Below are 27,094 nucleotides of genomic sequence, written 5' to 3' on the forward strand. Positions count from 1 at the left end.
AAGAAGTGGAAAGCTCCCTTATGACAACACAAAAAGCCAGATATTTTCCTGTGTGGTATCAGAGCAGTCAACACTAGCTAGTGAACTGTGCTGTTAGCCACTAGCACAAAGTTAGCCACACCAAGTGCATAAAAGCGTGAAACCTTCATTCAGCAACAAAGTCAAAATACCAAGGAAAGTTTCTTTCCATTGTTATTTGACTTTCACTAATAAGTAAAAAGCCATTTGTCTAGTTTCTTGACCAGACCATTCATGAGTGGAAAAAAAAAAATCTTTGAAAAGAAATTGCAAGAAGCAGAAATACATCTAGTGAAGGAGAAAGATTTCACCCATTACTTTGCGTCTGAATAGTTCATGTGGGAAAAAAAACAGACTTGATTTTATTCTCAATTAACTTCTTAATTACAAGTGAAGTTCATTTCAAATGAAACTGACATTTAGGATCATTCTTGTTTGTCCTGTAGGGGTGCTAATTGAGAAGAATGTACAATAACTGGCATGCTTTTTAAAAAGAGATCCAAGCTATGAGAAAAGACTTTTAAAACTCCTCGCTTCACTGTGGGTTGGGTTTTGGTTTTTTGTTTGTTTTTAAGCAAAAAACTCAAGCCCATCAAGAAGTGTCACCTGCCCTAACACCTGTGAGAGGGCTACATGCTCAGCAAAGCTAAGAAGTTGGCCACATTTTGGTGTACAAATGGGAAGCCTATCAAAAAGTTGCCCAGATACTATTCATGAAGTTTGTGTTAATAACAGTTAAATAACAGGACGTGGCCAAATAAAACAGTCTTGAGACAGCGTGCTCAGAGCCTGATGTTGGAATGCTCCATTTTTGTGCAAGACCTGTGAATTTCTAAACGTATGTTTTTATGTTTTAATGCTGCCTCTCAGGGGGAGATGGATGGCACATGACAATGACTGCTTGTCCTCCAAGAGGACCAGACCATGCTCCTCCAGCGACTTAGCACTGCTACTGGCTGGGCTTTGGGGGTGCTGAGCAGCACACAGTGACAGGGCACCCTACAACCACTTCACATTAGTCCAATGGGTCAGACAAGAAAGTAGGGTTCTGCCACAGAAAGCTGTGTGCATCTAGTTAGTAAGTACTCAGCTAGGTAAATACAGTTTCAGTGGTGCTGTAAGACCTTAGAAATAGTCGAAAAACTACTGTATATGGGAATAAAAGTCACAGCTGATGAAAACACATTGTTCAGCAAGCAATAGCAAAAGTGACTTCCATCTAATTTGGTGCAAAAATTAGCAGTGAGAACAGTGAAAAAGTAACACAGAGAATATGTAAATAGGAAATCTAATACTTCTTTTTGAAGGCAAAAGTATAAATAAAATGTGGTTATAGTCTGAAGAGTGCAAAAAAAAATCTTATTTTATTTATTGCATGTCTTGCTATTAATTTTATTTTTTTTTTAACTTTTAGAGTTCAAGAGGAGAATGAGTGTGGGATGATAGGACCAACTGAATGCTCTCTGCCTGTACGTCAGTGTCCACACACCACCACCCTCCTCTATGCTGGGATGTGAAGATCCAGCAGTCAAAGCAATGCTTTTTTGGATTTGACACCCTAAGCTGAATTGCCAGCCAACCAACATGGGAAAAAGGAAGCAAAACAAAATTCTTGTCTTTCAGTCTCACAACTGTCATGTTTGCCAGGGAGCTGGCGTGGAAGCCGGGAGCTGGTTTCCAGCTACTTTTCTGATTATAACCACACTTCCAAGCACTACAGGGACGTGCTCGTACTCTACAAGAAAGGGAGAGGTTTGGGAGGCAGCGAAGACAGTGGTTCCTTACACTAAGACCTCAAAAGCAGCTTTCAACAAGAAAAACTAAAACATACCAGGCAGCATTCAGAGAAGGATTTTTTAGGAGGCCGTGCAGGAGGGGGTGGCCCCTGGTCCCACTCCCAGAAGGCCATTGAGTTCTGGCGAAGCAAAAGCTCCTCCGAGGGCTAAGAGGAGGCAGATGCCCCGATGGCAGAACAGCCAGAAAGAGAAACAAAGCAAGAGAAGCATGCATATGATCCACAGCCAAAAAGAAGAAAGTAAATACATGACAAAGTATTGAAACGGCTCTGCTGAGATAAACGCACAAGGCACGGTTTAAAATATACTTGCAAAGTCATCCTAGCAGAAACAACAACAAACATTCACAAGAGCTGTTTTGCTGTGTTTCCACAAAACACCATTGGAAGCTGAGGTTCAGGAGTCCACTGATTCCTCTGAGCTTTTTAATTGCAAATGTCAACACTGGTCAACGTTATCCAGCAAGATGTACTGCAAAACAGCACGAATGTTTTAGTTTTGCTAGTGACATACAAAAGAAGCACATGGAGATCGATGGAAAAATATGGCAGAAAATACTTAATGAAAGAAAATTAAAAGATGGGAAAGAAATGCATGCACGTGACTGACATTTACAAGATGTGTGGGAGTTCTCAAGCTTCAGGCACAAAAAAGACCTCGATGTCTTAACCTTTCAAATGGGCTTACTCATGTCAGTAACCATGTGAGGCAAAAAAAAGTCCTTTTAAAAAAGAAAAAGTCCTGCCTCATTTGCCTCTACAGAGCTGACATTTATTCAAGGAGTTGGCTTTTCCAGAGACCTTCACACTGGGCAGAGCTCCACTGCTGCACCCAGGCAGGCACCAGAGCTCTGCTCTCCACGTGCCATTACAAGACAGGGGGCTGTCGGCAAATAAGCTGTTTCCCTGATGACAAAGGGACTGTCTTATTCCAAAATAACAGAATTATTTTCATTGTGTGCGTTAAGGCATGTACAAACATCTGTGAAGGGCAGCGTTTAAATGGCTGGAGAACCTACATAAACCTTAGGGTAGCAAGAGGACCGCCCGAAGCAGCAATGTGGTGTTTGTCCAAGCCTCACCTCGGGGACAGACAGGTCGCACTGCCCACAGATGCCACCTACCTCCCTCAGGTCATTGTCCAGCCCGATGTGCTCCGAGTGCTGCCGGAGGCGATCTTTCCTCCGCTGCGTGGTGGCACTGCGACTGGCCCAACGGCTGCAAAGTCAGAGGGAGAGAGAAAACACACATGAGTGGTAAAGGTTGGAAGGAAGAGCCTGTATGCAGAGCTGGAGGACACCCAACAGACCTGCAGGGCAGGTGACAGGCTACCGGGCACCCAGGGGACCTGGTGGAGACCTGCCTGCTGCCTGCCTGAGCGAGGAGTCACAGCACTGGTGCCACCACGAGGGACATCGCTGTGTGTAGGCACGCAGCAATGCCCCTGCTTGACGATTTCCTGACATTTGATAGAAATGGTGGCTGTGTAAACAAACAAACAAAAAAAGGGTATGTTTTGAGTAACAACTTCAAAAAAATTTCCTCTTTTGTGAGGTTTCTGAAATAATTCCTGCAGTGGAAGTACCACAGGGAACGTCGTCACCGTGACAGAACTACTGTGATACTGGGAGCACCTATGTCCAAAGGAGATTGACAGTACTGACATTCCTGGGATTAATCGTGTTGCTGTCTTCACCACGTGTTTTTTGTTTTATTATTATTATTTTTCCCCATCATATTTCTAAATAGCAAAAATTCTGAATAATTCTGAATTCTAAATAACAAAAATTCTATTTTTACTACATCTTAGTTGATGTCCAACTCAATGTTTTTCTCCTCTGAAGCTGCCGCCCAAAAGCAGGAGCTAGGTAGCCAGGTTTGAAAGTGAGCAACCCCCCGACTCCCAAATGTCCCAGCTTCTTTGTGCCAAATACTGTAACAGAACATGAGATAACTCGGTGCCAGCGAATTCAGAGTCTCAAGTGATTGCAGGGTTTCTAATAATAACATAGCATTCTGTCAAATCCCTGAAAACAAAAATGTTCAACTGGTGCAGGGAATAAATAAGTTAATACATTATTTATAGCAGAAAGCTAAAATAACCATGCAGAAAACAATCTATCAAGCATTAGAAAGAAGTATCTTAACGCACATGAAGGCTACGTCTTCAGAATGATATAAATTACTGTGGTTGTGCGTATTAAAATAAAAAAATCAAACACAGTGAAAATAATAATAAAAAAGCCTGTAAGTCCTTAAGTGTCTTCATGAAGTCCCCTCTGCCTCTCACTTGGGCACAGAAGTTAAAGAGCCAAATGCAGCAGGGTGTGCTCGGTGAGCCTCTCCATACCGACAGGTATCTGCAGGAACAGGAGTCACCAGACCCACACCCATCCATTTCCACATGCGTCCCAAACAGGATCGTATACAAACAGGATCCGGGATCTGAACTACTTGGGCAAGGATTTGGGGCTGGCAGCGGGTAGGTGGATGCAAGTCTCGAGGAGGAGCCTGCATGGAGCTGGACTTGGGTCGTGAAATGGCTGATGAGCCACTGGGGAGGTGCAGGGGGCTCATGAGAAGTGCAGGGATGTGACCCTGGTCGTCTGAGCCCTCCAGTTTCCAGAAAGCAAGATGTGCACTTAACTGTCTCCACCAGTTCCTCCAGTGAGACAATCACAGACCAAATTTTGTCTGTCTGGGTCCAGAAGGTTAAAAAAAAAGTCACGGGAACTGAAGTTTTTATGGTCAGAACTGATGTCTCTTCCCACCTTCCAAACAACATCAAGAAAACAAGTGCGAAGTAAGAACCAAACACCTGGGTCTGCACCTAATTATGGTTCAGCACTTCACCATCCGATATGACACAAAGTTTATTTATAAAACCCCGTAGCCTCAAGCCTGTTGTAAGTAAATGAAACAGCCCAATAGGTGTCTGAGCAGGAAGCATTTGTTCCTTCTCAGAGGGACGCATTACTGACATAAGTGTCTCTGCACCTCCTCAGAAACCTTAAAAATATACAACCTGTGACTTTAATAAATCATCACATTCCTTGCAAAAGCAACACCCAACGCCTCATCAGATGACTGAGAGGGGAAGAAAACGGCATTTTGATAATCTCAGAAAGTTGAAATAGAGCAAAAACCCAACCCCTTGAAATAGAGGATAGCAGAATTAGAATTGACTTTAGGAATTGACTTTTGGCTCTAGAGACCCCGCATTTATTCCAGGTTAATACCAAGCTTACTTTTCACACAACAGAATGCCAATAATACACCTAAATTTAAATTATAAATCATGCATTGTCTTTATCATATTTTTCTGCTGTAATTCATATTATATATTCTAAATTCGAGACAAAGGTTTGATCCCTTTCCACTTGCATTTGTGCAGTTACTGGAAGGTTTAAGAATGACTCCAGGCGTCCTTTGAGAGAACACGTCTCACTGAAGGTGAAAGTGGAACAAAACCCACAGAATAATTACAGGTAATACACCGTCATTAGAGCATTCTCACTCAATTCCAGCCAACTGGGAGGCAGCACAGACCATTCTCCAGGTTATTAATCAGAACTATTTGAACACTTTCAGCATACAACCATAAAGATCATTAGCCACTTCTGAAGGAAGAAATTGCTGTTCATTAGCTGGAGCAATTACACGTGCAGCAAGCCACGCGGCCCCTCTTCCCCAGCTGCCAGGCTAGGGAGGAGAAGCTACCGAGTGCTGGGTGAGGTCTGTGCATTCGGATGCTGCTCTGAATCTCTCTGGGAGATTTGGTGAAGATCTAACAGCAGATAGGCAGCATTAAGCAGTTAAATCTTTTAAAGCCTTTTCTTTACTGGGCTGCATAGGATAATGCTTAAATATCACGATAACCATTCCCTCAGCCCCTCATCAGCAGAGATCACATTTTCAATTATTCCTCCTTACCCTTCAGCCACTCCAAATGATTCTGGAAGGGGGTAAAGGTCCTCCCCACCTCCTCTGGGGTTGCTGAAATCCCATTTGGGTGTCTGGAGCTGGTCTCCTGGCCCTGCCACAGGCCAGCTGCCTCATTCACACCTTGGCTGCTGCTGCTGACCAAGAGAGGAAAGCTGTGCTTACACAGGCAAATGTGTGCTTGTTTTGAGCCCTGACCCTTGGGCTTTTCCACTGAACCTCCTGGTCATGCTATGAATGCTCCCATCCCTGCAGAGTGGCAGCCAGAGGAGACGAAGCCCTGACCCCAAGAAATCCCTTTCCCTATTTTTTTTTTAAATATTGTTCTTATTTCACCTGCAGAGCCCTGAGCACAGACTACGGGCTTGTTTCATGTACTCCCCACAGCAGAGGCGTTGCTCCAAGCACCAACTCTCTGGGGGCAAAGCAGCCGCAGCTCAGGTGCTGTGGTGCAGAGAGCCTAGGGACATGCTGCCTATGTGGAGCAGCACAGAAAAACTCTTTTTGGTAGTCTGTCCTCATCTCCTGATGCCCGTGCCCAAAGACAAATGCTCTTCCCCTTCAGGGACTGTGAAAAAGCAATGATATTTCAGAGCAGGGACCAGGGAAGACCGTGTGCTGCTCAATATACAGAAAATAAACAAAAGGCTCTTCACTGGAAGTGTCTTCAAGACTGTAAGGTCAACAACAAAATCAGTATCGTTTGATACCACATTAGACCCAGCAAGCACAGGAGTAGGTTTGCAGGGGGTGGAGGAACTATCAAGGTGGCACTTCTAAAACACAACACTTAACCTGTGATGCTTGATTTCTGTAATAAAAATGGAAATACAGTCAACATCAAAACTGAACTGTCAGAAACCAGTCTAGCAGAACAGCAGCCTGGACGTGCCGTACTGTAACCATGTGTTCATCTCTCTCTCCCCCTGCCTCTCCTTCCTCCCCCTCGTTTCAAAGCTCCACGAAGGCATGAAGAAATGAAGCCCACCCAAACCAGACACGGGTGCAAAGGGCAGGATATACATTGCAGGAGGTGTAACACGCTGCCAGAGAACAAGAACGTGAGAGGCATCTGAAAGACAGCTTCAGTCACACAGTGATTTAACTAATATAGCCATTGCCATGAAAATCACTACTGTAATTTAGAATCAATTCACGCTGATAACAAAGAGAGAGGTGGAAGGAAATGAATGCACTCATCTACAGGACAGAAGCTAAATCTCCTCATAGAGACCATCTCCTGAGGCAGACTGCTATTTAGGTCTGCAAATCATGGCAATACACCTTTTACATACATACCTCCACCGCAGGAATTGTCTGACTATGTTTCTGTATTTGCAGCTCAGCACGCAGATGTACCATGCCTCCAACAACCCTAAAAGCAGGCACGCAGTCTGCAGGCATTAAACACAAGCTGCACGTGTAATCTGCTCAGGCTAAGGAGCAGTTCATGTGGGACTATGCAGAGATTGCACGTCAAACCCATGTTGGACCAAACAAGTTTAAAAAAATTAAAATTTTCCTGTGAACTTCAATTCTGCATAGTTATTATAAAATGATAAATTAACTGATATAAGTTAATTACCCTTTTACTGCCTTGCACTGATTGAGCCAAGGATCAGCACACAGAGGGCTCACCCATCCAGTTTCAAATCCCCATAACACGTAATTCCTAGTTCAGAAAATGCTTTAAAGCACTTATTGTTGAAGCCAGTCACATTATATTCTCAAAAATGAATGTATTTGAACACAAAGAGTTAACATTTCCACTGCACCTGTCAGTGGCTTGCTCCGTCAGGTTACCTACTGTGCAGTAACCACTTATTTCAGATTTTCATACTTAAAAGGTGAGCTTTCACTACTCACGACGTTTAAATAACATCAGTGTTGTGTGTGGATGGCTCAGTGCTGACTCATGTCTTGTTCAGATGCACTGCAGAGATGTTACTCTCTACCACTTCAAAGTGCAATTATCTGGCTTGATTTAAGAAACAAAAAAACTTCACTGAAGCCTGCCAGCCTTAAAACAGCACCCAACATGTCAGGAGGTAGAAAGAGCACATGTTGTATGAAGTACCCATTAGAGGATCATTTGTCACACAAAAAATAACTTAGTTAAAGCCAGAATGAACTCTACCATCATATAGAGATTCCACAAAAGAATACCAGTTTGCATAATATAAATCATATTTTCTTTAAAAACGTTAACTTTACAGAATAAGCAAGCAGGAGTGCTATTTAAAAATTAGGAGAACCAATGGGCAGATAAAACCTGGGTAGCTCCCAGCATGAAGGGGGTGGTGGAGGCCACAAGGCTGTGCCCACACAAGTTGCGCCACCACGAAGATGAACCAATTTTCTACATTCCTAATGCATAATTTTTGCAAATAGATACTGACATAGTGATGAGATCAGCAAAATGCAGCACAGGGACAAAAACCTGCAGAAACCAAGCAAATATTTTTGAAACCTGCTTTACAGGTAAGAAGAAAGCTTCACTTAGCTAAACCCTGAGTTTAAGAGGCCGACTACAGTGGGATCTGTGCTGGAAGACTTGCACTGTGTCCTCTTCTGAGGGTGACTGCAGGTAATGCAGCACACAGAGGACAGACAAAAACACCAAGTTCACAGGATGCCAGAATACAAAAGGACTCAGAAGAGAGAAGTGGCCAGAAAAGGGGAAATGCACAGGCCAGGAAAGAAAGAAAGGGGGAAAGCAGGGCACAGATAAAGAATGTGGAAAAAAACAGAGGTTAAAAAAAAAAAGAATAATATAAGCCTTTTTGTAACTGTGTAACAAAGCAAAACCTTCCCTCAAAAGATAAAATAAAATAAAAAATCAGTTGCTCTTTGTGGGCAGCACTACAAATTGCCAGAGTGCTAATATATTCCCATGCTTGATGTGCAATCAGTGTTTTCCTTTGCAATATTTAATCTCATTTATCAAGCTTCTTAGTACAAATTAAGTTACAAGGTAATCAATTAGATTGAAAACACAGCTTGCTTCATTGTTCTAATTCTGCACTGTAAGCATATTCACCATCATTTAACAATTAGCTAATCACAAACCATGAAGTGTTTATGTAGCTTGCCTTTTTGTCATTCAAATTCCTTTCCTCAATTGTTGCAAAACGTATCAGCCAGTGGAATCCCAGATAAAATTTTAAGAGCCTGGCAAAAAAAAAAAAACAAAACATGGGAAAGAAAAGGAAAATATGTAGAAACCACAACGTGGTGCTGGTGTTTGAAAAAGGAAAGGACAACTCTGGAAACCAATGCTCTTTTCCAGGTTGATAGACACACTGCCTAAGTGACTGCAGCCCGCTTCCTCCTGGGATAATTTCTAGGAGGACTTTTGCAGAAACCATTGTCTTAGGAGGTTACAGCAGTGTGGACAGGACATTTTTGAACTCAGAGGAAGCTGCAGCTGCTGCCTGCAGATTCAGAAACTTTTCCTATGAAGTGGGGGATGTATCAAAGGGGGTGCGTGCAGACTGAGTATCCCAAGCAGGACACTGCTGCCTGATTTTTTTTTTTTAACCTTACTGAAAAGAAATAAAAAATTAAAATTAGAGTTACTGTCAGGGAGGTTTTTGCTTAGCTGAGCAAGTCAATATTCCCTGACCACCCCAGGGGAGAAGGTACAGATCATCCCCAACGACACTAAGCAGGCACCTGCAGCTTGAATGAGCTGGCCAGAAGAGGAGCTCATGTAAAAGGGGCTGTCTTCCCGACTTACACTGAGCAAGCAGATGAGTGAAAGCAGCAAGAAGTGTAATGCTGGCTAGGGCTAGAGGAGCACAGGTCCACCGCCCTGTCCAGCCTCCTAAAGGACACCTTGGGGGCACAGGGAGGAGGCAGCAGTGACAGAAGTAGGGCAGAGCAGGCTGCCGAGCACGGCTGCGGGCTGACAGATGAAACATTATTAGGCTTCGCTTTATGACAGACCTCGGTGTTTTAACACTTATACATGGTAACGTGACCACCGTTTGTTCCCAGCTGCGGTTAGGTGGAAGTGATCCAACGTGACCGTCAGCCCTTCCTCCGTCCCCAAGACCTGCTTGCTGTGGCTAGCAAGCAAGAGCCAGACACCTCCTCTTCCAAACACAATTTCCGCCTGTCCAAGCAACGTGGTTGTCTGGAATCACACAAAGGACCTAGGACTGAACAAACTGAAAATATTCGTTCTTTGCATTATATTCCTGACCTAGATATAATATGATACTTATAACGGCCCACTGACTGTGACAGAGGTACCTTCACCACTCTGTCTCATTGCAGGAAAGGAATAGCTAGCTAACATTATGAGCTCTGGTTATATGTTTGTTAGCTTATTTGTTCAGAAAGGGAAACAATAAAAAACTGATTGCTAGCCAGGAAGGACAGGTTTCCATTAAAATAGCTTTAAAGTGGTCTATTTGCTACGGTCCAAAAACAACTGAGTGGAGCATGGGAATGATTTTTCTCTCCTGAAAATACACTTTCTTACAACATTCAGGATACAAAATTCACTATATAAAACTGAAGTCTGCAAAATTAAATCTGATCTACATATTAATTAATATCTTTTGCATTAGTTTCATCAACACATGAGCATATGTACACACACACGCTACATCCAAAGTGCCTGAGAATGAAGATGAAATGTTCTCTTCCCACATGCCCATACTCAAAGGCTAGGGCCTGTGTGCAAATATAACATATCCCCAAGAAGCATATACTGGGAAATTCAAATTAATTTTGGAAGGCTACAGTTCAATCGATTTTGTGGTCAAAAGAATTATACTGTTCTTGCAGAGAGCATGAAAAGGCTATCTATTGTATCTGTGGGTGTAAATTCAGCAGAATCACATATCTTAAATGGGAGAGAAAGAGAGTCCTCTCAGCTGCTCGCATAAAATGCCAGGAACCAGAAAGATATAAACAGATGGTCTTGAGATTTTCCAATTACAAACCTTTTTGGCAATACACAACTGGAGGAATTCCAAACATTTGTCACTTTGACATCACTTCGCAGTAAGTAATGGGATTTTTGTATTTACAAATTCTGAAACATGCTGCAGTTTGAGGACCAGAACCAGCTACATCAAAAATTACCACTCCAGGAGTTAAAGTCACATTTAAATGGGCACAAATCTAACAGAAGTATCTTTGAAGGCACAAAGAAAACTGTTTTTGGTTTAATGCTTATTCATAGACTTGGTAAGATCCTGTGACAGAGCCTGAACGTGTAAGTAACTTGGAGCAGGCTGAGCCTGCTCGCGCTGTTGCTGACACTATAAAACTGAAACTTGGTGTAAGGATAAAAGACAGACTGCTAAACACATCTCCCAGAAGTTGAAGAAATCCTCTGTTTCTCAAGGAAACATTACCTTTAAGCTTCTGTCTTCTCTTGCAAGATGACTACAAAGAACTTTGAAATAAGCATTCCTCCTTTTATTTTTGTGGGTGTTAACTCAAAAACTAATTGCAATTCTTTAAACATTCAACACTTACAGATATCTTATTTTAACAGTTGCAAGTCTTTTGCATAGTAGGTTATTAAAATAGGATTAGCTAGCACTGGGGGGCACAAAAGGTGTATAAATAGAATTGTGTGGGCACCTCACAGAGGAGCCTAGAGCAGCATGTGTGCATGCCATTTTCTGAAGGAAAAGCTAGCTTTCAAAATGTGGACTCTCACATTTATCTGTGCTCTACCTTGACCTATCACTGAAATTGGAAGTTAGGGTATGAGCTAATCATTTTGTAAGCCGTCATCATTGATGCTCAAATCATTCCATTTTTTAAGGAAAGAGGGGAAATAATCTATTTTTTGGGTTTTGGGGGAAGGAAAAATGTAACCTACAGCTCTTACTTCCCATTATATTGATATAGAAATCATGTTAATTAGTTGCTACAGGATCTTATTTTACATTAGGCAAATTAACTACATAATGATATGCTCAATTCCACAGCTATAGGTACCCCTACCTTCACATCAAAGCACAGCACAGAGCCTAACTGGAATCAGAAGAGTTTCCAAAAAAAGAACCACATACTCTCCAACCTCACTGAGTTGTTATTCCAGGTTACTCCAATCTGGAAACTGAAAAAGCTACAAAAATCTTTGGGGCACATAATAATAGCTAAAGGAAAGAGAGGAACAGAGAGGGCACTAATTCCCTTCTGCATGGTGATATAGAGGCTTTAATACCAGAATTTATTTCAGAATCTGAATTTTGGCTTGGGCTTCCAAATTATCCTATTTAGTGCAAAACAGGAAACTAATTTTAAATTTATTATGACAATGATAAAACTAAAAATATGTATGAGGAAACATGGTACTCATCACTAGAATAGAAAATTCTGAGGAACCTTCACAAAACCAGAACTAACACTTTCTAGTGTAACCCGAACTATGGCTACCTTCAGAATCAGCTGGTAGAAACCAGAAAAGGAAGGAGTTGCTTTGGTTTATTTACTCTGGCTAGAAACCATCCAAAACTGAGACCACTGTTCATTGATGTTGATATTTCATTAGAGAAACCTCCTTTCAATTCCAGAAAATAAAAAAATATGCTTACTTGTTGTTGGTAGGTCCTGTTGCTAAGACGTCTGATTGCAACTTTGGGAAAAATCCTTGTTCGTATTTCCCTTGACCAATCTTCATATCAAGTAAATGCGGGTGGATGGCTGTGTGATCGATCTTCATCAGCCGCTGCTCGATGGACTGGGCTGCAAGTTATACCCACACGTCAGCAACCCTGTCAGCGAGCTACATGTGCTACAACAAGCAGTCATGCTCTGATCCCGAGTAAGTCTCTAAGAAGTTAAAAATGCACCTTACTCCCTGAAATCCAACACTTAAGGGAGAAAACACCTGTGCTGTTATTTTGTTATTTGGCATTATCTGGACACAATAGTGTTGGGACAAACATGTTAGCTGTTAGACACGCGGGTACTTGAGGGACAGGATGGGTTACAAGTTGATAAGGGCAGTGCAAGCTTCCCCTGCAGCTCGGTGTTTGGCCTCAGCGCTCCTTCTGGTAAAACACCTGGGGCCTGCTGGGCCTGGAGCAGCTCCCTGTGAGGGCTGGACACTTTGCTTTGCCCCAGAGACATTTCCTTGGGCAGATGCAGCAGGGCGATATCCAAGTTTTGCAAATGTCTGCCACCTGTGTGATGCTCCTCCTGAGGGTGGACATGCTAGTGCTGGCTGACAGGCCGTCAAAAAGCACAGGTAGCCAGCAAGGCCTCGAGGGCAACAAGCAGACATTTAGACGTGGCAGAGGCTACAACAAGAGTGGAGAGGGCTCCCTAAAAACCCTGGTGCCACTAATACCAGTGTAGTTTGGTCATGATGTGGTATGGGGGTTTCACCTTGGCTCTCCAGAAGAACACAAATGAAACCTATCAGCCTCTCACCACGGAGTCATATGTGCTGTGAACCAGAGGGGAGAGGGGGCGGTGGGACAAGAGCAGCATTGAATTAACAAATTCAGTATGCAACTTCAGTATTTTTCCCCCCTAAAAAAAAATAAATCCCTTTGGAGGTTTTATTTTGGAGCTAATGGCTGGGTAGTATAGGGACAGAAGGTTTGAAGGGTTTTGAAAACAGTGGGTTAAACAAACAAGTGTTGGAGTGGTGCTGGGCCCATGTGTGTGAGTGGCAAATATGAAATAAAGTTGGCATTACTATCAGTTTGCTGCTTTTCAAGACACAGAAAATGAGGTTCCGGTGCCACAATATCTACCAAAACTAGACGTTGAATAGACAGGCGACCTGTAAATTAGAATTGTTTTTAAACAGAAAGAGTTAAGCAGATATAGGATTTCTTTCTATTTCTGTCACACTTGTAACAAGCAAAATGCTCTTAAGCAATTAGAAAACTAAAAACAACAACAACAAAACACAAGAAATGTGCTTGCCTCAGTTCATTAATTTGTATCCCAACGAATTGAAGAGTATAATTTCCCTATATTACTTAGAAATTAAATAAATACTTGCACAGTAAGAAACTCAAGTGTAATTTGAAAATATGTCCCGTGACTATAGTGATAAAACCATCCAGATCCGCAGCACACAGAGTGTTGTTCGCTAACACTGCACATCTCCTGCTGGAGCTACCAAATGTGCCACATAGGATTATGTCCCCACAGCTCTAGCCAAACGGTGTGAGCCCAAACCCCTTCCTTTTTATGGGAAGGGGTAGACGAGGTGAGTGTCCCAGGTACTGGGGCTCAGCTCCTTGGTGTGGCTGGCGCTGGTCCCACCGGCACAGTGAGGGGAAGCTCTGCTGGTGGTGGGACAAGAGCTGCCTGGAAGGGGATGCAGTGAGCCCCTGCCTGAGCCCAGGTTTCAGCTTAGGCTTGTTGAACAAGCTGGTGGACTTGAAGAAAAATAGAGGCTCCTGATATTTAGAGCTTGTAAAAGACTGCTGAAGTTTTTGCCTAAGGAACCACAGACACTGCAGAGTGCTGCACAGGTAGCTCAGGCTTCCTCACTGGTCGCAGCACTCCCATGACTGAGGACCTGTACCTCCTTGTGGCTGACATTGTACTTCTGAATATTTTATTAGCCCACCCGAACGTACCTGCTTCCTTCAGAGTGCTGCATTTCTGATAGTTGGATGTCCGCAGTGCAGGGGCCCTTACGTTATACAGCCTTATTTTCTCGATTCGGGAGTCAAAAACTCGCAGGAAAGGGTCCTTCTCTTCCCACTGGGAGATTATCTTGTTGTCTATGAAGGTTGCAAACATCTGTGTTTCGATGAAGTGCGACAGGAATGGGAGGTAAGGCTCAGGTTGGTCCGAGAGGAAGGAAGCCTGAAATACAGAGCAGGGCATTAGCGCCACGCTCCTGCTGTGCTCCAACGTGACGAGCTGTCCTACAGCAGAGAACTGAACCAGGAAGGCTTGGACAAGGCTTCGCCACCACAAAAACACCCCTCAGAGAGGATGGAATCCAGTTACTGAGGGGTCTGGCTCATGAGTCAAGCACTCTCTGGTCACAACCATGAGAAATAAGGAGCTTGGGAGGCTTTGTGACAACTCGAGTAAAGGGAAAATGGAGCTCCTGAAGCTCCATCTGCACTGCCATGTCTTTCAAAGCAGTCTAGTGGCTACTGCCTGCAGGCACCAGCTGTGTGTAACCTGTGTGTACCCATGTGGGACCTCTGGTCCACACACCCCTGCTTAGGACTGGGTCGCTTACTGAGGTGTTGTATTTAGTTAGGGGTGCACAATGCTCTTCAGCTAATATTCCTCAGTGAAGTTAAGCAGGGCAACTGATCTTGAGATTCCAATTAAATTGAGCATGTGCTTAAATCTCTAACTGAGCTCTGAAAACCCCCACCTTAAAAGCCCATTTTATTGTGTAAGTACTAGCAGAGACTGCATAAACAAACCCTGACTTCTGAAAGCTGCTACTGTTCAACACCTAAGTACAAACAAAAACAATAAAAGGCATGGTAGTGATTTTTTGTTTGTTTTTGTGTGTGTGATAAAAAACTGACTGAAATCAATATTTAGTCTGTTCTTTACTATTTATCCCTCTGACATTCTCCTCAGAGTAGGACTTGTGTCTATAAAAGCTGATGGCTAAGAGCGTTATCTACTTTGAGAAGTCATTCAGAAATAATAATTGTGCAAGCTTCCAGACATTTCTCATTCCTCTTGCTAACCTCCACTCTACTTATTTCCCCATTTCTAATCTCAGCTTCCTATTCACTCTTGTGTACACACTACAATGGAGCCATAACAGTACTCTTCTGACATAATGACGTGATAACCTTCTACAGAACAAGACTACATGTTAACAAAAAGCCCTACTGTGAGATTAGGAAAAAAAACATGAAAAAGTGGATCCGCTTTTTGTCTTGTGTGCGCACCTCTCCTTTCAGCAAAGGAAAAGAAAAGAAAAAAAGTCAATTTCTATTGCTGCCCTTCCAGAAAACCCACAGGAAAGCCCCCCATCAGTCTGTCTGCAGGGCTGGTACATGCCAGGACAGCTCTGAGTGGCTCAGCAGATCCACACCGATTTACCTTGCCAGATGACCTGGCCCCGTGTAATCAAAATGGCAGATGAAGAAGGGAGGATTGAAGAGTACCTAGGCTACATATACATGACACAGATAGTCACCCCCACCTCCTAGAGCACTTTTAGGTGGAAAAATAAATACACAGCTATCTTTACTTTGTCGAAGTTCTGCATTTGTTCCCTGTTGGTCAGCCACGATTCCAAATCGGGGGCAGCCTGAATGACGAATGCCTCATAGTCTGCAAACATTTGCGTGAAGCGGTTGGCAAACACCTCCCGGAGCTGCACGTTCAGTTTGTAGTCCCTCAGCTCCACCTCTTCACACTGCAATTTCACATCCTTCTCTTTTTCCACCAGGGGAGCTGTGATGGTCATCTTCTCCATCGTCACACCTGTTCTCTTGGCGAGAGCTTGCAGGCGGGCAATGGTTTCATTGCCTTTCAGTAGCTCGTACATATTGAGGGCGTTGCCAGGGATGTTCCCATTCTTTTTGTCATTCACCAAGTCACTAAGCACCAGGTTCTTGAGTTTGGTGGCGCTGTCGCTGCAGTGCAGATTACCCTCCGGTGGGATCCCAAACTGCAGGAGGACCTCAGAGATCTCCTGGATGAACTCCAGTTTGTTGGGGAACTGGGGAAATTCCTCTGGCAGTTCAATGAAATGGTTGTCGATGTCCACAAAGCACAAGTTTGCCTGAAAGATGAAGAAAAGTTTCAAAATGGACACTCAGCATTGAGGGGACTACTGTGCTAAGGAGCCCGATTTTCCCAGAACGTTTCCAGACAAAAGGATAAGAGCACACATTTGCAACAGAATTACTTTTAAGCATGACTTCAGTAATGCTGAGGGCCAGGTGGACCTCACTGGTTTAATAAATTAATAATGACTCCCCAGTTTGTTCTCCTGGGACTTGCAGATCCTAAACTTGTTGATCCTATTGCAAAGCCTTGATATTCCCTCCCAGCACAGCTGGGGAGGCAGCAGCAAGTGGGATGTGCAGCACCACTTCTCAGCCCCTGTAAACACTAGCAGCATAAATCACCACATCTCCAGGCTGTGTTTTATTTTCCTAGGGGCATCTGTAGTTGTGCTACCAACAAACAAGGATGTCACTTAGAAAGATGATGCAGGGGCAAAGCTACAAAAGAGGGTCCCATGCAAATCCTTTGTGATCATGCCTGAGTATATCCTATCCACAAGATATACTGTTTCCCCACTTTCCCCATTCCCCTGCTTCTGTCTTTTCATCTTGGAAACTGCTTTGCCTGAGATACAGATTGCTCTCAGACAGCTTTTCTGTGCATGGAGATGGATCTCAGCCCAGAAGATTAACACTAAGTGGAGACATGAATCTAGCAGACCAGACACTAGCAGTCAATGGGGGCAGGGAAGCACCCTACATAAAAATTAATTACATTGCAAGTGCGCCCTCGGGAATAATAGTAGAGTGAAAAACAGTAACTGGTGTTCTGAACTGTGGCTTACAGCTGAAATTCAGTGAGTGCACCATGCTGAATAAAATCTTAAAAGAGGACAGATTCTCCAGGTGCTGAGCTCTGAAGGGTTTCACCCTGGCATTAAAAGCTGAATACACCACAAGACAGCAGGAGCAGGTCTGTGTTAGTCTGACTCAACCACTGCCACAGCTCCTCCAGCTTCTCTAAGGCACGTTGACTGCTCTTTGCTTCTCACAAAATGCTGCAGACTAAGGCTATTAGTAGCCATTTGGTAGAAATACCCCTTCAGCTTACTTTTTCATAGTAAATTGGACTGTACAACACATTTCTTTATACAAAACAACTTGCTTTAGCTAACTATGTAGCTACTAAAGAGTTATGGATGCGTTAGTATGGTTTCTTAGCTCAGGGACTGTCTTCTTATCTATCAATATTTCATTTCAAAGGCTTTTTAATTTCAGCTCTGCATATCATTTGCAAAATTTGAAAAATGAGATTTGGATTCAGAACACCCTTGGGGAATTGGTCTCACTTCTCTCTTCAAAAACATCCGATGATTAAAGTTAATGCAGAGGGATTAGTAACCTTAAGACAGCATGATGGCCAGTTGTTAGAATTTTTATCTCTAACGTACAAATGGTTTATATTTAGACTAAAAGCCTGACAAGCCAGCCCCTGGCCTGAACAAGAAAGGAATGCTAAAGTGAACAGTGCTTCCTCACTGCTTGCATGTTGAAGGACATTATTTTATTTTTTTGGTTGTCTAGAGGAATTTGAGATTCAAGATCTTCCCAGGTCAATGCCCCTCCTTTCCCTCTCCCACAGTTATGGGATCTGTGGTGCTCCTAAATGCTGGGCTGTTATTTTTTACCCAATTGCTAAACATTTTAACAGGGTGTTTTTTCACTCCCACAATTACTGTTCCCTCATTGGAAATATTCAATTTGTTATCCCAGTGATACTGCAAACCCATCACATTAAAATTTTAATTTAATGAAAATGACAGCTTAATCTGCTAACTAAAAGCATATGACTAATAACTTCAAAAAAACCCACCACAGTAATTATGTAACATTAATATGGTTTTACTGAAAAGCATTATTAGATAACAGCTTCATTTCCACACCAGTGCAAATTTCATGTGATTGGACCATTGTATCCAGGAGGTAAGATTTGATTTGCAATGCTACCTGCTACCCAAGCTCAGAACCAGTCACCTCCACCTAGCACCTGAAATAAATCTTTATTAAAAACCACATTATCCTTGCCCTGTGTTTATCCCTCCACTTCCACATATAAACTCTCCTTATTGCATGTTCTTCTCCACTGCTGCTCCCACTGCCTGCTCAGTAAGAGGGCATGTTTGCAAGCCTCCATCCCCAGGAGAGGTCCCTGAAGGGACAGCAGGTGTTGTAGTGCCACAGCTATTCTTATGAAAACACCCATTTTAAGGAGAAACCCAAGTTAATATACCCAGATTGCTCAAGAAATGGGCCCTAAAGCAGTCAACATCAGGAAGCAGAGCAGACTAGCAATATCCCGAAGACTTGGCAGTGTGGAAAGTGATCAATGGCTAGATGAAAACAAGAAGCGGTTTTAAACACTGTGGTCAAATTCCACATAGGAAAAAATCTCTATTTCACTCTCTACCACTGGTGACTTCAACACCAAGAATCAGTGGATGACCTTTCCTTCCTTATTTTCTCAGGGGAAAGAATGATAGACAGGGCAAAGTCCTCGTGTCCCATTGCACATGGGACAGGCAATCTTCAGTGGGAAAGATCACCACTGGAGTGAGTTTCTAAGTGGATCACAGGCCATATATTAATGCAGCTCTGGCTGATTTGAGGCCAGGATGCTGGTCTAGTGGTAGACCTCGACCTAGACAGGAATGCAGGTCTTTACTTGTGGGTATGATGAGGCTGGCAGGATGAAGCACACTTCTCATCAGGCAACAGGGTGACAGGGGCAATTTTAAACCATCTAGCTACTGTACCTGACATCCAGTTTCACAAAGACCATCCCCAAATTAAATGCTCCTTAGCCCTTTGCAATAGGACCGTGACACTGGCAAAGAGTGAAACATGGTGACGCACGTGACATAGGAAAAGCAGAGAAACTTTAAGCATCACAGCAGGTAGTAGTAGAACTTAGAAGTGAGTACAACTAGCTACACTTGCTAAATTCAGAAGTACACCGAAAAGGACTGCAGAGATTTCTCCTGCTACCTCTCCCCTGCTGGAAAACAGAGTATCTGTGAAAACGGTTTTCATGGTGCCAAAGACACCTCCTAGCACGGCATGTTGTTTTCCAGCAGGGATTCACGCCAATGCCAGTAAAGTGCTTCAGAGAACAGCACCAAGGGCAGACGCTTACCTCCTGAGGCAGCTCCAGCTTGGAGCGGTCGGTTCCCTCCTTGGACTGCAGCCCCATCAGGTAGGGAACAGGAGCATCCAGAAAATGCAGGAGGGAGGCGGGAAGGATGGGGACATACACGTGCTGCCACTGAAATGGGAACAGCAGTGTCGTGATCCCCTCTGCCACCGTCATCAGGCGCTGGTAATCTACATGGGGAGAGAACAGGAGAGACATTGAATTATCTTCCTGTGCTTCACTTCTGGAATCTGGTTCACCGGGACAGCAGTGACAACATAATTCAGAGACAGTGTTACACAGTAAGATGCTTTTTGGAAAATAAGACAATATTTAAAAGCCAAAAGCATTACTTAATTCATTAAAACTCATTACCCCCAGGAATAAACTGCTGAGCATAAATATTCATATCTTATCTAGATCTATTCCATCATTAAATTCATTTATTAAAAAGATACCAAAAATTATCTCTAAAGTACAGGATAATAATACTCTGATTCTATAAAAAGCATACATTTTTTTAGGAGGAAAAAGGAGAATAAAGGAAGTGAACTTCAAAGAAACATTGTGGTGAGGCTTTCTCACTTGCTTCCTGTCTATGTTTAAGTCACTACTACTTCTAAGGCCGAGTGTATTTTCCAAGAGACTCACCTTGCTTACACACTAGCAGAAGTTCATCGTCCCCAAGTATAAAAAAGGATTGTTTTAAAATAAAATCCAAACAGAAGCCTAATGGAGATTCAGTTCTTAAAATAGTCTGTATAGCTAGCATTTTTATATTGCATTGTTTTCCTAAATTTCTATTTAATTCACTAGTTTATTGCTTTGTAATATTGTGGTTCAGGTAAACATATTGTGCATTACCTTCTAAACTGAAATTTAATTTGATCCAGCTGGGCCACAAAAATATTTCCTATTTCGGATTTTGGATAAAAGCAACTTATTTTTCAAATATACAGCTTGCAAGCTGTTAAAGACTGTAAAACCAGGTGATTTCTTCTGTATTATAGCTGCTGCTGCATTTACGGCAGCTCCCCCTAAATTTTAAAGAGCAAAAAAGTACTTAACACCTAGCTCCTTAGGAGCCTTAACTTATTGTGAAGAAGCAGGGTATCTCATTTAACATCAGTGGCTAACGACAAGAATACCAAAGTGAATGTTTTAAGCTGACTTCAGTTTTGCACGAGGTGCACAGCACAGCCAGGAAGGGAGTTATTTGGCCCCCCAAGAAAAGACCATTCTGGGGGTCTGTGACTTCTGCTGCTCTTTGCTATTCCCAGAGAGCTGTTCCTCTCAGCCCCAGTGCACAGGCACCTCACCAGCAGCTGGCAAGCGTGACTGAAGGGATATCTTCACTAGGGCTGCCTACAGCAGCAGGGCTCAGTGACAGCCATCATGTTCCCACCAGCTTTGGCTTCGGCAAGCAAAAGGTTTCCACCCTCTCCAAGGCCAGACGAAGATCCTAGCTAAGACTCGGGTTGTTTCCCACCTCTCCTAGTCCCTGTGCCCCGCTCTGTGAAGTGACAGAGATATGTAGCAACACTCTGGCTTTGCATCAGGCAAGAAGCCTGTTCTCCTGTAGGCCCACAACTGCTTTCAAGTGGATAGCATCCCAGCCGGGCTCCTCCTGCTCCTGAACAAGCCAGCCTGACATCCTGGCAGACATCAGTGACAGCCAAAGTGCCGTCATCTGACACTGCTCAGCTTTTAAGAGGTCACTGGGAAGATGCAATTGAATAAATATGTAAATTAAAACAACAAATTGCATAACCCTTTCTCATTCTTGTGAGCAGCTCTCTGTGGAAAACCCGCCTCAATCTACAGGAGGTCAGCTGGCAGGGCAAAAACATTTTTCATCTTGTCCTGCTAATACCTAGTCACTCAGTCTTCAAACTGATTTTCCTACACACAAGTCAGTCTCAAGGTTACACCTCAAAACCACTCCTAACTACACATCAGCCATTTATGAATCTCTCCCTTTGAAATGGTCTGCAATTATACATGTCTATTGGCTGTCTTGTTGAGGAACATTTACACAAAATCAACAGAATCTACTGGTGAAGCTTGGGCATCAAAGGAATGAAGATATTATGTAAACATCAAGCTTTTTTTATGTAAACATCAAACTCCACAAGCTTTAAAAGTTAAAAAAAAAATCAAATACAGAAAATAGCATATCTTAGTATGCACAAGATGACTTCAAAGGCTGTTCTGATCTACATGGTCATGTGAAAGGACAGATCTTCATGGCAGGGTTGCAAGCATTTTTTTTTTTTTGAATAAGGGCGTTCAACTCTGGAAACGCATGCTCACTCTTTTTTTTTTTTTTAAATAGTACTGACAATATTTAACATGTTCACTAGCGTGTTTTGTAACCAATTTACTACGAGGAAAGTTGTTTTCAGAAAACCGAGATGACAGAATTATTAGGCTATTTGTTACCATTAGCAATGCTTGTTAGTGATTAGCAGAGATAAAAACAATTATGTACCCAGCAATTTTCACTGAAGAGAAGGAAATTCCCAGAAAAATAATGATTTAAGAAAAAAAAAAAAAAAGGAAATGGTTCTGCTGATATTTTTTAAATGAAGTAAGAACTTCGTGCTTATTTTCAAGCCTGAACAAGATTAGGCACCTACTCTTAAGTTTCCCTGTAAAGCACAAGGTGTTTTTTGACCGAAATTCTTGCACCTGTCAGCATTTGAGAGAAGCTTGTGTGTTCACCGAGGGCAACCTGGAAACAAAGGATTCACGCATTTCCCCAAACCAGAGACAGAAAAAGGGAGGCAGAATAGAAGAAAAGGAAGGAGGGAAAGAATGAAAGTGGGAGGAAAAATCAGGGTATGTATAAATGGTGTGTGTTTGTGTCAAGAGAAGAACTTCCTGACCCTGTCCTACCACCACTGTCAGACTTCAATAGCAATCTCCAACTGCAAGCCAGGGTTTGCTTGTGATTGATGAACGACAGCCCAGGTAAGAAAGATATCCTCGGATCCTGCTCCAGTTTTTGGAGCTGCAACAGGGGATTAGATAACATTTGCCAGCATAGGAAAGTGTGTTTGGAGAAGCCCGTTTGCTGAGCAGAGTGTGCACACTACAGCCCCATTCCCCATCCATCTGTTTGACATCAGGAAACATCCACAAAAGATACAAAAAGTGAAAACACTGTCTGGGTGTTACCCACTAAAGGTCACAAACTCAGCGATGAAAGGCTCAAATCAAGGCAACTTCCTGAGATGTGAGAATAAATTTCCTTCCTCTTCTTTTCCTACTTCCATTGCTATTTCTCTCTTCCTTGGAGCTTTCATTTCTCCCTGCCCTCAGAGTGACAACAGCTTATACCACGGGACTGATTTTGCTTGGTGGCTATACCTGCTTCCCTCACCCTGCCTTCTTGGGATACTTTCTCCAGCACAGGGAACACTGGCAAGCACAGTGCCTACAGCAAGTTCTTCATGTTCAGAGTTAAATCTCTCATTTATAAACAGGATGTCTTCCAACAGAAACTGCTCAAGGAGGATAATCCCAGGGCAAAGCAGCCCCCGTGGCATCTATTGCAAGAGCTGCCTCTGAACCGCCACTCAGCTGGATTTGGCACGGGTCTGTCTCTCACACTTAACCTTCCCCCCTAAGTGAAGAAGAGGGCAGCAGAGCTGAGTTCAAAGAGCCTGGATTCAACCCCTTCCCCTGGCAGCATCTGCCAGGGGCCCTCGGCCAAGTCTCTACATCTCACTTCCCTGCGCAGGAAAAGTAACTGCGATGCGGGCCTGCTCCACCATGGGCCGGCAGCTCTGCCGTACGAGTGCCATGCTACAGCCACACTTTATGAAGTTGTGGAAATACTCACAGGGATGACAGGATACAGTTCGATGCTTAAAATGCAAGCCTTGAAAGATTCCTGTGCCATTACGAATCGCTGTTTGGTGCTAGGGATGGAAATGGTTTCAGCTTTTGAATATCGACTCACACTAAATGTTTTTGTGACAGAGGGCAAAATTTGGTAAATATTTTGGTGTTGTTGCTAATTCTTCATAATATAATAACAGGACAGCAACCAAGCAGAATGATATTATAACAGATACCGTGCACATCGAAATATCTGTCCCAGAGAGCTCACAGTCCAAACACAAGCAGCAACTGAGAAAACAAAACAAAAGTAATCCCGCTCCTTTCGTTTTATAGATTGGGTATAGAAACTTTGAGATGCTAAGCAATTCACAAAGCTCAACATAACAATTGCTTTTCCCACTGTACAAAGCAGTCTGATATCTCAAAATCCTTCCCATGCTGCAGCAAAGCAAAACAAATATTTGAGAAGGGAAAGAGACATCGATGTCTCTGTTCAGAACAGCAGAGACCTCCCTTGCTCAGGCGCTTCCCCAAAACAGGTTCAAATCTTTAATCATAAACAGAAGAGATTTCCACCTGGGGGGGCCTTCTCGGCAAATGCCCAACCACAGGATTTTTGATTATAAAGCATATGCAAGAGCACTCACACTCATGCAAACCAGAACCTGTATTCTTGCTGTCATCAGTACACCGTTATTTCAGTTTCATTTCATCTGCCTGCCTAATGAAAAAACAATTTGGTAGCTTTCCACCCATCTCTTGCAGTAACCATCCAGAGGTAACACAGAAAGCCTACAGCATAGCTGGAGCTTCAGCATGGATCTTCTAAATCCAGTGCAATGCTTTAAATAAATAAAATAAAAAGGGTGGAGGGGAAGGCCATGCTTTCTCCTTCTTTTCCTTTTTACATCCTTTTTTGTATAAAATTTGCAAGTACTTGGAAATATTTGAAAGGATGGGTTATCTGGACACCACTTCCTTTTCTCTACAGCTTTTTGAACATACAACAAGCATAACTGTGACTCTGCAAATCTGTGTCATCATACGTATCCTGGAAGATGACAGTCCAATCATCCACGAAGAGTGCTTTTCCGAAAGGAAAAAAACAAAGCTGGTGGGACGTGTCTCTGCCCATGGCAGAGGGGTGGGGCTTGATGGTTTTTTGGGTCCCTTCCAACCGAAAACATTCTGTGACTATGATTAATAGCTTTTCCACACTCTACCTCTTCAGTCAGAAGTATTATAAGTAATTGCAATTCAACATTTACTTTTTGTAATGAAATGTGGATTAGCTGAGTCAGGTACACTGGAGAAACCGGGAAATAAAAAAGAATATTTTGGTTTGAGCTCTGAGCATAAGGCAGGACTGACACACAACATCCCAGCCAACAATCATGAGACCTGCTTGGTGGCTTGCTGCCCTCAGATCTGTGAGGCTTATATATAGCACACCGCAGATGAAAAGGAAATCTGAAATTCACATCTGAGATAAAAATTGTTTATGAAAGCAAAGTTTTTCAAACCTGAGCTCAACAGATCCTCGGGAGCAATGCATACGAGACTTCAAAGCGCCCTGGAAGCTTCCATCTCAGACCTGACTTGTGCACTGGCAGCGGGAATGAGTGACAAGTCAGGCTGGGTGACTTTCAGGAGATGTCACATTTGCCTCAGGAAGTGTTTATTCACCATAGGGAGCACCGTGCAGCAGTGCTGCCTTCAGGGAACTTCAGCAGGCCGCAGACGCGGGGCTGTAGGCAGCAGAGTCTCGGGTAAAGGACCAGGGCCTATGGGTGCCTCTCGCCCCAGGCAGGCAGGGGTGACACGGTACACGAGTTACCAGATAAAAGCAGAGTAGCAATTTATGCAAATCTGAAAACACGTTATTTTCTTAAACAGGATGATCCAGACAAGTCTGCATCTAATTGCCTAAACCACGAATTAGCTTCTCAGACTGTGGGTCAGCATTGCCCTGAGGGGGAACAACCTAAGGCCAACATTTGCCGAGGCCAACTCTTCCCATTTTTCCCTCACTGGCAAGAACTTAATGGGAAAACAATCACCTCCACTTCAATAAATTTCCCTTTATACCGCTGATCTGTGTCAGAGCCAGCCATTAGTGGTTCAGCATAAATGTGTTTATGATCAAGAGTCAGCTTAAGAATTATTTCACAGAAAAAACTTGAATTCGCTCTGGTTACTGGCACAGTCAAGCCTCCAAAATCGAGGCAAAAATCTGTGTGGAAATATAATGGGAAATATAAAGATCAAATTTAATAAGTGGCCAGGTGATGGAGTGTGTGTGTGTGCAGTGATAAAGGCAGCCACCTATCTTCCTCTGCACTTTGTTATTAACACGAACAAGAGTGGGGCTGCAGTACAGACCTGTACTAGCTGGCTCACCTTGCTTCCAGCTGCTTTAAAAATTTTGACTTTTCAGGCAGCATCGACTTCACTAACAAACCTGAGTTAACCTGAAATTGAAAAATGTTTTTGCCTTTTCACCAAAGGTAAAAGCCAAGAGGGTATTTAGTTCTTTGGATGCAATTACTCATCTCCTTTCTGGGGCAGCAAGCACTTCAGTTTCCCATGACTGTGGTGCTGTTGAGGTCCTAAATGTGGATTATAACCGATCCACATAAATTTCCCCATGTAAATTGTTTAGCATTAGATCTGCAGTGGGTTTCAATATGTTTTGAAGAATGTCAGTGTGGAGTGCAACTGCTTAAATTAGGAACAGTGGAGAACAAAGATTTTCTGCATAATTATTTGGTGTAACAATGCTTTAACAGGCAAACGCATCATGCATGTATTCATTTCAAAAAGTCTCTCCCAAAACAGACTTCATTAGAATGATCTTTCAGACACAATCTTTTTCTAGGGCACGACTACACAGAAGCATATATATAAGCCATTTGTATTATAATTCCTAAGATTAAAAAAAGTAATGCAAAGAATGCTTCAATCTTTGAGGAGCAATTACTCAAACCCTTTGAAAAACAACTTGGGAAATACTCAAAATTATAATGCCTAGAAACAGCCTAAGCTGTAAGAAGTTTATCTTTGCCTCATCCGTGTTCCCTCTCGTGTTTAAATCCCTAGAAAGGCAGGCATAAAGAACAGATTGCCGAGGTTGTTGCAGAGCCTGCGATTTAATTCATCTCTCTCCAGCAGACATCTCACGCCAGTAGCATTTTGTTACCGATCCTTGGGAAATTGGAGCAGCTATCACCAAGTGTTATTAACTTGGACACTGCTGGAAGCCTGGACATTCACAATACCATTACATCGCCACAGTCGCATGGGAAAGCTGTGCTCTGAATGAAATAAAGGGCACTTGCAAGAGTATTAATTTCTAAGATTGAATAAACTACAATAAAACTACAACAGCAATTCTGTTCCATAAACGTCTGTAAGCCCCAAGCTTATACAATATTAACTGTGTGCTACACCATGTGCCTTGTTTAGTAATAAGTATGACTCTTTGTATCAGCTTTCCCCATTTTATTGAGAGTCTTGAGGTCTCTTGAAAGTCATAGGAATGCATCATAATCCAGGCTTTACGTTTTAGAGGATGAGGTTTATAGGACTGCAATACAAAGACTGCACCCTGAAGAACTGTGGAGAAAAATACCTAATCCC

The 27,094-nt window shown here is 42.9% G+C and overlaps 1 protein-coding gene across 6 annotated transcripts in view; it reads right to left on the reverse strand.

The window, feature by feature from the left end:
- Positions 1-27,094, reverse strand: part of DENND5B (DENN domain containing 5B) — a 109,146-nt gene that overhangs the window by 22,128 nt on the left and 59,924 nt on the right. For 2 of the 6 annotated variants that reach the window (XM_068661942.1, XM_068661952.1), the window contains 7 exons: positions 19,610-19,797; positions 15,933-16,469; positions 14,332-14,563; positions 13,434-13,520; positions 12,322-12,472; positions 2,938-3,031; positions 1,850-1,960 (listed from right to left, as the gene is read on the reverse strand). In XM_068661942.1, the coding sequence (XP_068518043.1) occupies positions 1,850-1,960; positions 2,938-3,031; positions 12,322-12,472; positions 13,434-13,520; positions 14,332-14,563; positions 15,933-16,469; positions 19,610-19,797 (1,400 nt within the window). The remainder of the gene's footprint in view (positions 1-1,849; positions 1,961-2,937; positions 3,032-12,321; positions 12,473-13,433; positions 13,521-14,331; positions 14,564-15,932; positions 16,470-19,609; positions 19,798-27,094) is intronic. The other 4 variants (XM_068661978.1, XM_068661988.1, XM_068661961.1 and 1 more) reach the window with 3 other exon arrangements.

This window comes from Anas acuta, chromosome 1 (assembly GCF_963932015.1).
Source record: "Anas acuta chromosome 1, bAnaAcu1.1, whole genome shotgun sequence".
Classification (NCBI taxonomy): domain Eukaryota; kingdom Metazoa; phylum Chordata; class Aves; order Anseriformes; family Anatidae; genus Anas; species Anas acuta.